At 36.1% G+C, this 15,459-nt stretch overlaps 1 protein-coding gene across 15 annotated transcripts in view; it reads right to left on the minus strand.

Annotated features, from left to right (window-relative positions):
• The window catches only part of PTPRK (protein tyrosine phosphatase receptor type K), a 566,917-nt gene that overhangs the window by 116,349 nt on the left and 435,109 nt on the right, over positions 1 to 15,459 (minus strand). For all 15 annotated transcript variants that reach the window (XM_060283348.1, XM_060283337.1, XM_030853499.2 and 12 more), the window contains exon 8: positions 1,085 to 1,387. In XM_060283348.1, the coding sequence (XP_060139331.1) occupies positions 1,085 to 1,387 (303 nt within the window). The remainder of the gene's footprint in view (positions 1 to 1,084; positions 1,388 to 15,459) is intronic.

Consider the following 15,459-nt stretch of genomic DNA (forward strand, 5'->3'; position numbering starts at 1 on the left):
GTCCAGAGCCTGTGCTCCACAACGGGAGAGGCCACAACAGTGAGAGGCCCGCATACCGCAAAAAAAAAAAAAAAAAAAAAAAAATTGTAGATGGAACCTTAGAGATCATTTAATTTAACCTTTTCATATAGAGTTGAGAAATAGAGAACTAGAGGTGTGAAAGGATTTGCTAAGATTACAGAGTTATTAGAGCCAGGACTGAAAACTCATGATTCCTGACTCCCAGTTCGGTTTTGCCTCAATTCACTATATAGCACACTTTTTCCCCCTGCACGCTTTCATTCTTAAAAGGAAATACTGCAAATGAAATGTCTTACATTGGAAGAATACAGTGTTATTATTAATCATTTTTGTCTCGGATACATTTTTTTTAAATCAGAATATGTATTCAAATTCACATTAATGGCATACTATAGTATGTGTATGTAATTTATAATATTAATATAACTGTTTCTTCCTATTATTCAATAATTTAGAAGTAATACACACAAAGAAATTGGGCAAGTTATAATTCAATTACTTGGGTGGTAAAAAGATGGATAAAAGATGATAGCTTGCCAATATCTGATAAGGACCTTTATTTAGACTTAAACATATAAACTTTGACCTTCTTTTATTTTTATAATTACATAAAACTATCTAAAAATGAACAGAATAGGTAAACAATGTTGCTTTCAAATCTAAAGGAAATGAAAGCTATTACTACTGATCTGTAAAATGCAAAAAACTAAAATTTTAACTAAGTGCATTTCACCAATAGGTAATCGATGTAGTGCCACAAATGGTGAAAATTATTTTTGAACATTTGATAAAAACTTTAGACTTTTAGTGTAGTTGCTACTTTTCTAATATTGTATAAAAATGGAAAACAATAAAGGAATCGTTCATTTAGTATTTGATGCTACCCTGAAGAATATTAAGGTTTTTGTTAAAGGCAAATCCTTTCCAAAGTTAACTCTGTTAAAAGTATTTAGCAGATTTTGGAATCCAATTCAATTTTGGGGACTCTAGGCAAAACTGTAAGCAAGTACATAATTCTTGTCATATAATTCCCCCCTTTAAAAGTAAGGAAGTATGAGCATACCATCCTCATCAGTTTGAATAATCGTCTCTTCACTCTCCTTCCTGCCTTCTGGATTGGTTAGGATCATCTTGAGGCTGACGTTTGTATAAGGTGGCAGATGGTTCACAACATGCTGAGGGGCTTTGGGGTCCATGTCCAAACAGTCTGCCTTGCTCTCATTGTGACCACGGAAGTAATGGTAGCAGATAGTGACATTAAAAGTGTGGCAACGAGTGATGTTGTAACCCAGGGATTCCCAGTCCACAGCAATGCGTCTTGCCTGTATCTCGGCAATCTTTAAAGTCTTTGGGGTTCGCATAGGCTCTGAAAAATAAATCAAAGACACAGATAGCTGTCAACTTTACCATGAATAATCTTGAAAAAATTTAACACTGAGCATGACATAGCATGTGTAAACCTAGGAAAATCTGGAAGTCATCGTTTATTCTCATTTTCTTTATTACTCATGATCTTATTCTTAAAGGTTTCTGTTAGGGCTATGATTTACCAATGGGAAGAGAAATGGGAAGTAAAATGTCCACAATCCATAGTACTCAGGAACATGGCAGAAAAATAAAAACTTGAAAATGTGGCCACAATGCTTTTATAGTTGTTTCTGTTGTTACTGCCCTATTCCCCATCTTTCTTTGGTCATTATTGAGCAAGTGAATTAGCTAATACATCATAATGGATAAGAGTCAACATGTTCTGCTCTCTGATTTGTCATGTCACCAAGCTATGCTGTATACTAATTAGTCTAATCGTAACACTAAACTACCACTTACAAAAATGATGCAGATATTAATTAACATTTATTATTTCAGTAATGATGTTGTTCATCAAAGCAGAAAAATATCTGAGAAAAATTGCAAGAACACATGTGGATATTCACATTGTCATCTATCCTTCTTGATCTCTTTTTGTCTTTCTCTAGGAACTGCTCAGGTCTGACAATCCATCCAGTGTCACCGAAACCAAACTGGGAAGTGAATTTCCATTCAACTGGAAAATGCTGGCAGAACTAAACACTCTGAAGACTGGAATCCATCCATCACTGCTTCCCAAGTGTATACTTTTCTCATGCAAGACTAACTTTAATCATCTAACTTAATCAAAATAATTACCCTATGAAAGTCATGGCCATAGCAAAGTCTACACAGTAAACAAACCAATACACAGCAAAACTTTAATACATTGATTTGACAAAGAGCTTAAAGTCAAGGTCAAGGTTGAGGCCTTGTTGGTGCCTCCATTAACTCACTAGGGATTGTTAGTGCTCATGAAAAATAGAAATCAGTAGGGAAAAAGTGAAGAAAAATAAGTAATACAAAAAGCCCAATATGGGTGTTTTTATAAATTTTCATTTTTGAGATTAAAATCTTAGTTGTGTAAAAATAATCAGCATGGCACACAGATGGCAAACCCAAATTGGGATTCCAGTTCAATATATTTAATGTGAAATCTGAAGTACACTCTTGTGGCCATTTAATTTAAAACCTCAAAACTATATAAAAAAAAATATATGCAAATTAATCTTTGGTAGAATCCAAAGTTTAGGTTTTAAATTCTGTCTGATCTTCTGATTGTTTACAATATCCAGTCCCCCTATTTTACCGCTTTTGTTTCAGTGTTAAGTAGGCTGGAAGAAAGATTTGGTCTTTTAATCATTTAAAAAAATCTCTTTCTATGTCTAGCACTATGTTATCATTTTCCCCACCAGGCACAAGAGTGAGATGATGACATTTTCCTTTCCATCTAGTTAGACTAAAAACACAGTGTTTGGCATCACTGTCCACAAACTGGCCAGGCACTTATAGGCAGGATCATCCAAAAACTTCCCAGATAAATTGTGACTTTGCTGCCTGTTAGGTAGCAATCAGATACAACTGAGTGGCCACATTGCAGTTAGTCCATACGTTGTTCTAAAAGTGTCTAGATTGAGAAATTTCTCCAGAAAATACCTGATGCATATGAATGCAAATATCCTATACAACAATAAGAGAAAACACCAATAAATATTTATCCCTCTGCTTTAATTTTTTTTAGGTCTAGTAGTCATATACCTGTTTTCATACACCCTTCATTTTGAACCTGACATCTTATTCCTTTATAAACTTCTCTTTTTCTGAGTGATCATTCTCTTTCATACATCTTTTCATTTTATACCACTATTCAATTTGCACTTACCCTGCATACTAATACAACTTTAAAAGACTAAGAAAAGCATAAAGAAATTGAAGAAGACATAAATGAAAGATACTCAGCACTCATGGATTGGAAAAATCAATATTGTTAAAATGGCCATACTACTGAAAGCATCTACAGATTCAGTGCAATCCCGATCAAAGTTCCAATGGCATTTTTTTTGAAGAAATAAAACAAATAATCCTAAAATTTGTATGAAACCACAAAAAAACTCCAAATAGCCAAGGTAATCTTGAGAAAAAAGAACAAAGCTGGAGGAATCACGCTCTCTGATTTCAAACTATATTACAAAGTTAAAATAATTAAAACGATATGATATTTGTACTAAAACAGACACATAGATGAATGGAACAGAATAGAGAGCGCAGAAATAAATGCTCACATATCTGGTCAATTAACTTATGACAAAGGAGTCAAGAATATACAATGGGGAAAGAACTATCTCTTCATTTAATGGTGTTGGGAAAACTGGACAGTCATATGCAAAAGAGTGAAACACAACCACTGTCTTACACCATATACAAAAATTAACTCAAAATGGATTAAAGACCTGAAAGTAAGACCTGAAACCATAAAACTCCTGAAAAGAAAAAAGGTGGTAAGCTCCTTGACACAGGTCTAGGCCATGATTTTTTTGAATCTGACACCAAAAGCAAAGGCAACAAAAGCAAAAATAAATAAGTGGGACTACATCATACTAAAAAGCTTCTGCACAGCAAAGGAAACCATCAACAAAATGAAAAGGTAACCTACTGAATGGAAGAAAATATTTGCAAATCATATATCTGATAAGTAGTTAATATCCAAAATATATAAAGAACTCCTACAACTCAATAGCAAAAAAACCCAAACAAGCTGATAAAAAAATGGGCACAAGATCCAAATAGACATTTTCCCAAAGAAGACATACAGACGGTCAACAGGTACAGGAAAAGATGTTCAACGTCAGTAATCATCAGGGAAATGCAAACCAAAAGTACAAGATATTGCCTCACACCTCTCAAAATGGCTGTCATCAAAAAGACAAGAAATAACAAGTGTTGGTGAGGATGTGGAGAAAAGGGATCCCTTGTGCACTGTTGGGAATATAAATTGGCGCAGCCACTATGGAAAACAGTATTAAGGTTCCTCAATTAAAAACAGAACTACCATATGATTCAGCAATTCCACTTCGGGGTATTTATCTGCAGAAAATAAAAACACTAACTGAAAAGATATATGCATCCCCATGTTCACTGCAGCACTATTTACAAGGAAACAACACAAGTGTCCATCAAGGGATGAATGAGTAAAGAAAATGTGTTTACATATACATATCTATGCGTATATACCATGGAGTATTATTAAGCCATGAAAAAGAGCAAAATCTTGACATTTGCAGCAAATGTCTTCCAGGGTATTATGCTAAATGAAATAAATCAGACAGAGAAAGACAATACCATATAATCTCTCTTATGTGTGGGGTCTTAAAAACAAAAACAAAAATTAACCAAAAAAAACAAGATCATAGATCAGTTAGAGAGAACAGATTGGCAGTTGCCAGAAGTAGGGGATGAGGGGTCAGAGAAATAAGTAAAGGGGGTATAATGTATTAAAAAATAAAATGAAATAAAAATTTAAAAAGAATCTGTTTTACAGATGTATGACACAACTTCATTGGTAGGAGTGGAGGAAAATTTTACCTTAGTAACTTTGGCAATGAGTAGAAACTACAAGACTAATAAAACCCCAAAAGACAGAACAAAAAAGTGGATATTCATAGGAATGGTTTAAAGTTTACACATGACTTTAGTCATCACAGAGGGACTATATTTCTGAACAGCAAATTTAGAGGCCTCTTTTAAAAAAAAGAAATTAAAAAAAAGTGTACACATGAATGTGAAAAAAAGTGGAAATGCAAAATGGTAAAGAAAAAAAACCTACTTAACACTTCATGTACTAAAAGCCTCTACAATTTGCCTGTCAAATTACTGACTACATATTTACATTTTCTCCCAAACTAATAATAAAATAATTTAAAAAATTAATTTCTCTATTTATAAAGTTAAATAATTATAAAAATAAATAGAAATTTTCTTCTCCTAGCTAATCTCATTATATCCAATTTCTTTTGCCTTTTGGTTTCCTTTATTCATCCTTTTATGGAGCACTGAAAATAGGGAATATATGTGCTATTCAATTTCTGCTCAGCTGCTGCAGCTAGCTGACTGCCTGTTAGAACTGCTTGACATTCTGAATAGCCCTAGAGCAAGTCAAAGTTTGGAGGAACTTAGTGTTTCTCTAGGCTTGGAAGAGCCAGAAGAGATGTAAATGCGTGCCTACTGAGGGACTCGCTGTCGAAAGCAGAAGTAACTCACTACCCCCACTCTTTTTATTCTCATATTTGAAATTTAAAAAAAAAAAAAGTAAAATAAAAGCATACCCAGACACTGTGAAAGACACAATAGCTCTACATCCTCAATTATTCATTTTTAAGAGTTGACAAAAGATATATTTATTATGTATTGGTAGTATGTAAAAAAATACATAGAGTTCACTTTGAGTGAGAATTCTGTTTTGGTGTATTTAAATGCTGCTAACTTTGACACTAATATAAATTAGACTTTAAAACTCTAATTTAAAATCTGGAAAAGGTAGCTTTAGAAATCCTATACGTATGTGCATAAACCACAATCATAATATCAGTTGCCCACACTTTATTAACTGGTAAAAAACCAAAGATTTGTGAAAAGAAATAGCTTTTTAATAGGCAAAGAATCTTTCTACAAGGTCAATATGGTATTTAACATCTATATTTTTCACAAAGGCTTGAAGAAATGCTGCAAAATGAATTGTTATTACTCAAATAGTGACTTAAAATATAATCTTACTGCCATCTAGGGCAATATTCAGAAACCAACATACAACAAAGTAAACACACACACACACGTATGCAGAAACACATCTAAAGTCAAAATTCAATTATTTTGAGCTCTAAGGCATCTGCAGTAATTCAGAGGAAGTCACTGTCTAATTACAGTTATTTAATTGACATGCGCTCTATTTCTTTCCAGTTTTTATTGAGGTTGGATATTCTCAGCTGTATTTACATATATGTTATAATCACATATATGTATCCATGCATGTACATCTATGTATATATTCACATATACATATATAAGCACATACACATACATACACGCATACAATAGGCACTCTGCTATGCAACACCTCTGAAGTCTGTTAGCTCTGACATGGGCTGACCACCACGTATACATAGATTTTTAAAAATCAGGATATAAACAGCAGGGACTTGAGACTGTTCTACTACTATGAAATCCATTCAAAGAAAATTCTATCAGAATTCGACAAGAAAATTAACTAAATTCCTCAACCTGATCCATTAGTCTTGTGCCTCACCAATAATTGTGTTGTATTTCTGAGATATGAATGCATAAGTAAAAATTTAAACTTTTAAAATTGGAATAATTAACTTTTGTAGAATAAACGGAAGTAGAAGGATATTGCTCAGGACTCACTATGTTATATAAAGCTGGGCATAAGTGCTGTTTTAAGAAATAATTTAAAGAAATGACCTAGTGTGGTGAATGGCACATAGAGGCGTCACAGTAAACAGTATTTATAACAACATAGGTCACCACAATGATGATAAAACAATGGGGATCACATTCATCAATGCACTACTTGTCAGGTGGTTTGAAATTTACTAAATGTTCTTTCTTCTTCCCAATTTTTTACTTTCCATTTTCAAATTTTTGTTAGGTATTCCATACATGTGTTTATAAAACAGTTCTCTTTCCTTCTGTCTCATTTTGCTTTTCTAGTAAAAGGAAATTTGGGAGAGAAACAAGGAATTGGAAAAAGTTGTGGGGCAAAATTCTGGCAGAAACTTGGGAATAAATATAGCAAGGGAGTGACCTTCATGCAGCAAAGGATCATATTAAAATATTCTGAACAAGTAATCCATCTATTGTGAAACAAAAATAGATTGCCTATTATATAAAGTGTATGATACCAGACACTGTGGAGGATTCTAAAGTGAATAAAACAATAATAGACCTCAAGGAGCTTAACATTTATTCAGTAAAGATGATAAGCTAAGAAAAAAAATTAAAGCAGTATGATATAAATGGTATATGAATGGAATAAAATACTATAGGAATTCAAGAGAGAGAAACAACTTCCACCTGTCAAATGGAAGAGATATTTGCATTTGGTCTCAATGGGTAAGGCAAGAAGATCTATAGACATAACTTGGATAAATAATAAAAATGCAGAGGAAACAAGATGAATAAATACAAACACAATTGGAAAAAATATGTAATCCCATTTGGTTGCTGTACAAGTTATCTAATAGGAGGTTATATCGGAAAAATTGGTTGGGAAAAGACTGGAAAAACTTTGGATGTCATGATAAGAGGTAACTTGATCTAAGAGCCAATGGAAATTAACTGAGCAGGAAATTAACACAATTAACTAACTACTTTAGAAAAATTAATTTGGAGGTTTTGTCAAGTGTGCAGACACTGGAAGTGGAAAAATCCAAAGATTGCAATGTGTTAGGGGAGAATAAGGGGCCAAGAAGGAGTGTGACTTCAGGAGACAATGGTTTTCTTTATTTTTCTGCCAAAAGTTGATCATTCCACTTTTCCCATTCCATTTTTCCTTTTATTGTTCACCTATTTCCTAGTTGTTTCAGTGAGAAAAGCCACATGAAATCAAAAAGAAATAGCAGAAAAGCTACATATCAAATCTATGACCAGTAATATACAATTAGCAGATAAATAAAGAAATAACATATCACTGCCCTTACTTAAATTCTAAACAGATCAAGCATGGGATTTATGCTTGTAATAGTTTTTGTGTCAAATATTTAACACAACTTGATAGGATAAAATGAAGAACTACTTAATAATTCTCTGAAGATTAAGAAAAATTAAGGCAACATGAGTAAACAGGACCTGTTGACTTTGAGTCACCTCTCAACAGCAAGATGATTTAATAAGTGGTTCTAGATAACAGATAAAAGGAAATTCAATTTTGGGCATTTGTTAAACAACACATGACACGACAGGTCAGTATCCAGGTCCTTCTCTAGTGATAATCTCGGTTACTCTGAAAGAGTTGTGAAAACAAAAGCTTCAGCAGCTACAAGAGAATCGGGGGGCAGGGATCACATTTCCCTAGAATCAGTTTCTAATGATAAAACTTATTATCCAGCTGTCACTCAGAGAGAAATAGAAGATGTCCCAAAGCTCATGCCAAGAAGAAAAGGAAGATGTTGTCAAAGATGTCACAAACTAAGAACACTGAAGCATGACAGGGAGCTTCTTGCTCCTGGCTGCCTTTTCATCAGAAATCTTAGAAGCTGACTGCAAAGCACAATTTCAATTCCATTTATCAAAACAAACACAAGGAAAGTGAACTTCCTGACTGTTAGAGAAAATATTTGTTGGTGTAAAATAAAAAATAATTGAGATGAAATTTCTGAACAAAGTTGCAATTTTTTTTTTTTTTTAAAAAAGGAAGAAAACATTGGCATACCTTGGGGGAGGAAAAAACTGAAGTGCTTTGGAAGACATTGTCTTTACTTTTCTCTATTGATGCTTTGTATTTTTATTCTTTTCCTCATGGTAATGACTGAGGATAATCAAGGTTTTACACTGCACATCTTTTCAGTCTTAGAGCTTCATTAGTCTTGCCAGAAAGATTTCATCTCTGCTCCCACGGGTCAAATTGAGTTAATGATAAGTTGGTGAGATGACTTGATTAGCACTGTAATATGAGGGAGCCTCAGGTCCAGGAATAACCACAAACCAACTGTCAGCTCTTTTGGCTTTCTGGCTGTGTTGTTGAAATGACATGTTTGCCCTCAGGGGATATAGAATGACAGGGGGTGCATGGCTCACTCAGCTCTCCTGCAGAGTCACAGAAATATTTACCCAGTACCATCAGAACAATACTAAGCACATCATCAAATTAAACCAAAATATGTCATCTTCACTGCTCTCAAGAATCTGACTGAAGTTCATCAGATAATTCTAATAACATTTGCATACTCTCTACAATAATGCTAAGGAAACTGTTTGATTTTCAAAAGAACTTACTACCAAAGTGACGTGGAAAAAAAAGACAAAAGTAACTATTTTTCCAATAGATAAATCTTATTGAATGTCTTATTAAACCTAATTCTCAAAACATGGGGAGTTGAAAATTTAGGGGCCCTTTAATGTTTTTCACTTAAATTTTTATCTAATGATACCAGACTGTGTTGGAAGAACCATGTAATTACAGTCAATCAATCTACTTCAATTCATCTCTCATACTGCATATTCTGCTTATATGTTATACTTTAAACAATGCAAAAAATAAAACATTTTGTATAGCTAACCACCTATACTTGGATAAAACATAAAACAGAAAGAGAAAAGGCATTTAAAAAAATTTATTGAAGGAAAAAAAGAAGAGAATAATCTACCCCAGTGTAAAAACAAACTTTATTTTTCATAAAAATGTTTAGCAACAGCATTAATCACATACAAAAACGTACAGTGAGCTGTATATTACCCTAAAAAAGTAATATGGAAAAAACTACTTCATAATATACAGTGTATAAAATAAGATGACTGGAGAGGAGCTGTATACAGCAATGACAAAACTCTAGAGGTAATTTTCAATGCCTTCTCCACCCCTAAAAAGAAGATAAATGACACACTTCTTAGGTTGTACTAAAAAATGAGGTAAATATTTTGTATGCCAAGCAAAGTGGTTGGCCCATAGTATATGCTTGGAAACTTCATTTTCTGAACAATAAAGCAACTAATTTCAATATGTTTTATGTTCAAGAGCTAATGAAAATAGAACTTAAGAACTCAATTCTGTGATGGCTCCAATTCTTCACCTCTCTTTGTATCCACTCTGTTGGCCATGTGATTTTACAACCCTTCACACCAAAGAAGTGGGGTTTATTTCCCCATCTTTTGATTTGGGGCTTGCCTCATGACTTGCTTTGGTCAACAGAATGAAGCAAAAGTGGCGGTGTGCTTTCAGCCTGTATCTCAAAAAGTCCTGTGAGCCCCTCTTGCTCTTACAACTCCACCATCACTTCCGGACTAAGAAATGCATGTGGAACAGAGCTGAGTTAGTCACCTCGTCGTGCCAGCAGAGGTCATCTAGACCAGCCAATCGCCAGTCCACCAGCAGATCTGTGATCCAGACAAGATCATCAGAGGCTTTCTGCCACAGATGAGATTTTGTGGTTAGTAATTGTTCAGCATTTTGATATAATCCCTATCCCTAATCTCTTCACTTGGTAAATTACCTTAATATTTTTGTGAAGATTATGTCAGTGATCCCTCCATAGAACAGTACTTTACAAATTGTATTTCGCTAATAATGAGTTGTGCTGAGCCACTACATGCTTATTTAGTATTCTTTTAGTATTAAAGTAAACATTTATTAAGGGCCTGGCATGTGCCAAATATTGTGGCAGCATAAGATTTAAAAAACTACTTTAAATGAATATATTTTTGTCTTTATTTCCTGTATGCTCTTTGAGGGCAGGTTCATTTCTTCACTATGCTCCCACAGATACTAATATATTAAATATTGGACTAATAATTCTATGAGGTATAAGACATGTCAATTTTTATTCTAAGCTATAATAATTAGAGTCATTTTCTAGCACCCTAATCCATCGCTGCAACACAACATTTATTAAAATATTTTAATTTTTATATCAATATAAGTTTACAGGTATATATAAAGTGAATCAGCAATATAATCTAAATTTCCTTACTTTTGAGTGGATAGCTCTAACAGAAACATACATTTACATATACATTTTAATCCAAATCCCTCTAATACTACTTAGATGCAGAAATAGTACATGTTTTCCTCAACTACATAACTCCTTTGTAAACACCTTACATCTGTCCTTGAATGAGTCAAGCCAGTCAATTCAAACTTGGAAATTATTATAAAGTATATTAGTAAATGAGAGGTTAGGAGGGCCCATTTTAAGTGAGGCTATCTTATGGCATGAAGACCCGCCAAGACTGCCCAAAATAAACTACAACAATTACATTATAATGATATTCCAAGTATGTATGGCTCATTTCACTCCCAGCAAAGATTATGATTTTAATACACCAACTTAGGTCCTTCTTTCATTCCTTCTGGAAACTTACAAAATAAACTAATTTGCTTTGGATCACTTTTCTGAAGAAAGATGAGAAAATTTCTAAATTATAATAGAAAAAAGCTAGAGTAATACAAATTTTCAAAGTGATAATGGCTGTTAACACACTTTAATACATCATTTGATTTAATAAAATGAAAGTCTGGTAACATGCTTGCTTCAGGGGAACAGAAAGACAGATAAGGACTGCAGGGGTGATGATTATTTGTCCATTTCCTTTTCTGAAGCCACCATTTATTCTATGCTTTCATGCATGATTAACAGCTTGCAGAACCTTCACATGTAATCAATAGTTGTGAAGTTTTATATCAGGTTTAGAGATTAGACAGCCTTGATTACAAATTTTATCGATTTGTACAGCTTAGCTGCAGAAATCCCTGTACATTTTTCAGATTTAAATTAAAGGGAGATACATGCTCGACACACACTAGAAATGCCAGTGTGATGATAAGGTGTGACCTCTTTACACTCATTCCTCCAGATGAATAAAACCCTTCTAGTACACTAAAACATGAATCAGCATGTCAACAAGTATCAAGCTGAGATAGTAAGGAGAGTGAAAATGTGACAAAAAGAATTACAAAACCACAAGGAAACCTGCCTAACACTATAATTAATACAGGAGACTTGCAAGAATTAATTGCTTCAGCTCATTTGTAAATTAGGACATTGACAGAGATAAGAATAATGAACTCCTTAACTTCCACCTGGGACAAACTGAGCCTATATTACAACTGAAGATTCATGATCTCTTTTAAGATAAAGGAACAAGGACAAATTTAATCACTAGATAAATAAATATAATCATTTTAAAGTTAGCAAATAAACTAGTGAATATAAAATTCACATCCAAATTTGCTTTATGAATATTCCTACCTTAAAAACTTTTAAGGAACTGCTGTATATTTTATGTCCACTATTTGAAGGTCTGAGATTGTCCAGAAAAAAAATCAATAAACCTCTATATACTCAACAGATGCCGGGGGGGTGGGGGTGGTGGTGCTAATATTTTCCACAATAAAAATCTTACTTTTTTAATATTCTATTACAGATTTCTGAATATTATTTCAAATTTATTCCTTTGTGAAATATCTTTTATTATTCTAATTGAGTATGTCCCAGATCTGCATTAAGTCCTATATATGATGACACATAAGGCAGAAATAAGTAAAAGGTGATTCATCTTGATGGGAATCCTGAAGAATTCCTCTCCTTATATTTGAAAAGTTATTCAACAATTAGTCTTAGAGCATGGACTGCCTTGAGCCAGTCTACATGGTTAGGCAAATGTTTCAGTGTGTTTTATAATGGACTTGAAAAAAATGAAATCCCCTTAAATTGTAAAAATAAAAAAGGAACCTATTTATCACACTTTATGCAAGATAGTTGATGAAGGTATTTTCTATTAAAATTTCCTAATATATTTAGGGGGAGAACTTCAAGATGACAGAAGAGCAAGATGTGGAGATCTACTTCCACCCCACAAATACATCAGAAATACATCTACATGTGGAACAACCCCTACAGAACACCTACTGAATGCTGGCAGAAGACCTCAGACTTCCCAAAAGGCAAGAAACTCCCCCCATACCTGGGTAGGGCAAAAGAAAAAAGAATAAACAGAGACAAAAGAACAGGGACGGGACCTGCACCAGTGGGACGGAGCTGTGAAGCAGGAAAGGTTGCCACACACTATGAGGGCCCTTCGCGGGCGGAGACTGCAGGTGGCGGAGGCGGGAAGCTTTGGAGACACGGAAGAACGCAGCCACAGGGGTGCAGAGGGCAAAGCGGAGAGATTCCTGCACAGAGGATCGGTGCCGACCAGCACTCACCAGCCCGAGAGGCTTGTCTGCTCACCCGCTGTGTGAGGGTTGGGAGCTGAGGCTCAGGCTTCGGAGGCCAGATCCCAGGGAGAGGACTGGGGTTGGCTGCGTGAACACAGCCTGAACGGGGCGAATGTGCCACAGCTAGCCGGGAGGGGGTCCGGGAAAAAGTCTGGAACTGCCTAAGAGGCAAGAGACCATTGTTTAGGGGTGCGTGAGGAGAGGGGATTCAGAGCACCGCCTAAACGAGCTCCAGAGACGGGCGCGAGCCGCGGCTATCAGCACGGACCCCAGAGACGGGCATGAGACGCTAAGGCTGCTGGTGCAGCCACCTAGAAGCCTGTGTGCAAGCACAGGTCACTATCCACACCTCCCCTCCCGGGAGCCTGTGCAGCCCGCCACTGCCAGGGTCCCGTGATCCAGGGACAACTTCCCTGGGAGAACGCACGGTGCACATCAGGCTAGTGCAACGTCACGCCAGCCTCTGTCGCCACAAGCTCGCCCCGCATTCTGTACCCCTCCCTCCCCCGGGTCTGAGTGAGCCAGAGCCCCCGAATCAGCTGCTCCTTTAACCCCATTCTGCCTCGGTGGGAAAAGACACCTTCAGGCAACCTACATGCAGAGGCAGGGCCAAATCCAAAACTGAACCCCAGGAGATCTGAGAACAAAGAAGAGAAAGGGAAATCTCTCCCAGCAGCCTCAGGAGCAGCAGATTTAATCTCCACAATCAACTTGATGTACCCTGAATCTGTGGAATACATGAATAGACAACGAATCATCCAAAAATTGAAGCGATGGACTTTGAGAGCAACGATATACTTTTTTTTTCCTTTTTCTCTTTTTATGAGTATGTATGTGTATGCTTCTGTGTGTGATTTTTGTCTGTGTAGCTTTGCTTTTACCATTTGTCCTACGGTTCTGTTGCCTTTTCTTTTTTTTAGTATACTTTTTAGCGCTTCTTATCATTGGTGGAGTTTTTTCGCTTGATTGCTCTCTTCTTTTTTTCTTTCTTTCTTTTCTTTTTTTATTACATTAAAATTTTTTAAATTTTTAATAATTTTTTTTTTCTTTTGGTGGTACGTGGGCCTCTCACTGTTGTGGCCTCTCCCGTTGCAGAGCACAGGCTCCGGACGCGCAGGCTCAGCAGCCATGGCTCACGGGCCCAGCCGCTCCGCGGCATGTGGAATCTTCCCGTACCGGGGCACGAACCCGCGTCCCCTGCATCGGCAGGTGGACTCTCAACCACTGAGCCACCAGGGAAGCCCCTATTTTTTATTTTAATAACTTTATTTTATTTTTTTTTCTTTCTTTTTTTTCGCCTTTTCTTCTGAGCCATGTGGCTGACAGGGTCTTGGTGCTCCGGCTGGGTGTCAGGCCTGTCAGGCCTGTGCCTCTGAGGTGGGAGAGCCGAGTTCAGAACATTGTTCCACCAGAGACCTCCCAGCTCCATATCAAACGGTGAAAGCTCTCCCAGAGATCTCCATCTTAACGCTTAAACCCAGCTCCACTCAATGACCAGCAAGCTCCAGTGCAGGACACCCTATGCCAAGCAACTAGCAAGACAGGAACACAACCCCACCTATTAGCAGACAGGCTACCTATAATCATAATAAGGTCACAGACACCCGAAAACACACCACCAGACACGGACCTACCCAACAGAAAGAAAATATCCAGCCTCATCCACCAGAACACAGGCACTACTCCCCTCTACCAGGAAGCCTACACAACCCACTGAACCAACCTTAGCCACTTGGGGTAGACACCAAAAACAACAGGAACTACGAAGCTCCAGCCTGTGACAAGGAGACCCCAAACACAGTACGTTAAGCAAAATGAGAAGATAGAGACATACACAGCACACGAAGGAGCAAGGTAAAAACCCACCAGACCAAACAAATGAAGAGGAAAGAGTCAGTCTACCTGAAAAAGAATTCAGAGTAATGATAGTAAAGATGATCCAAAATCTTGGAAGTAGAATGGAGAATATATAAGAAACATTTACAAAGGACCTAGAAGAACTAAAGAGCAAACGAACAGTGATGAACAACAAAATAAATGAAACGAAAACTCCTCTAGAAGGAATCAATAGCAGAACAACTGAGGCAGAAGAACGGATAAATGACCTGAAAGATAAAATAGTGGAAATAACTACTGCAGAGCAGAAT

This window comes from Globicephala melas, chromosome 14 (assembly GCF_963455315.2).
Source record: "Globicephala melas chromosome 14, mGloMel1.2, whole genome shotgun sequence".
In the NCBI taxonomy this organism is placed as follows: domain Eukaryota; kingdom Metazoa; phylum Chordata; class Mammalia; order Artiodactyla; family Delphinidae; genus Globicephala; species Globicephala melas.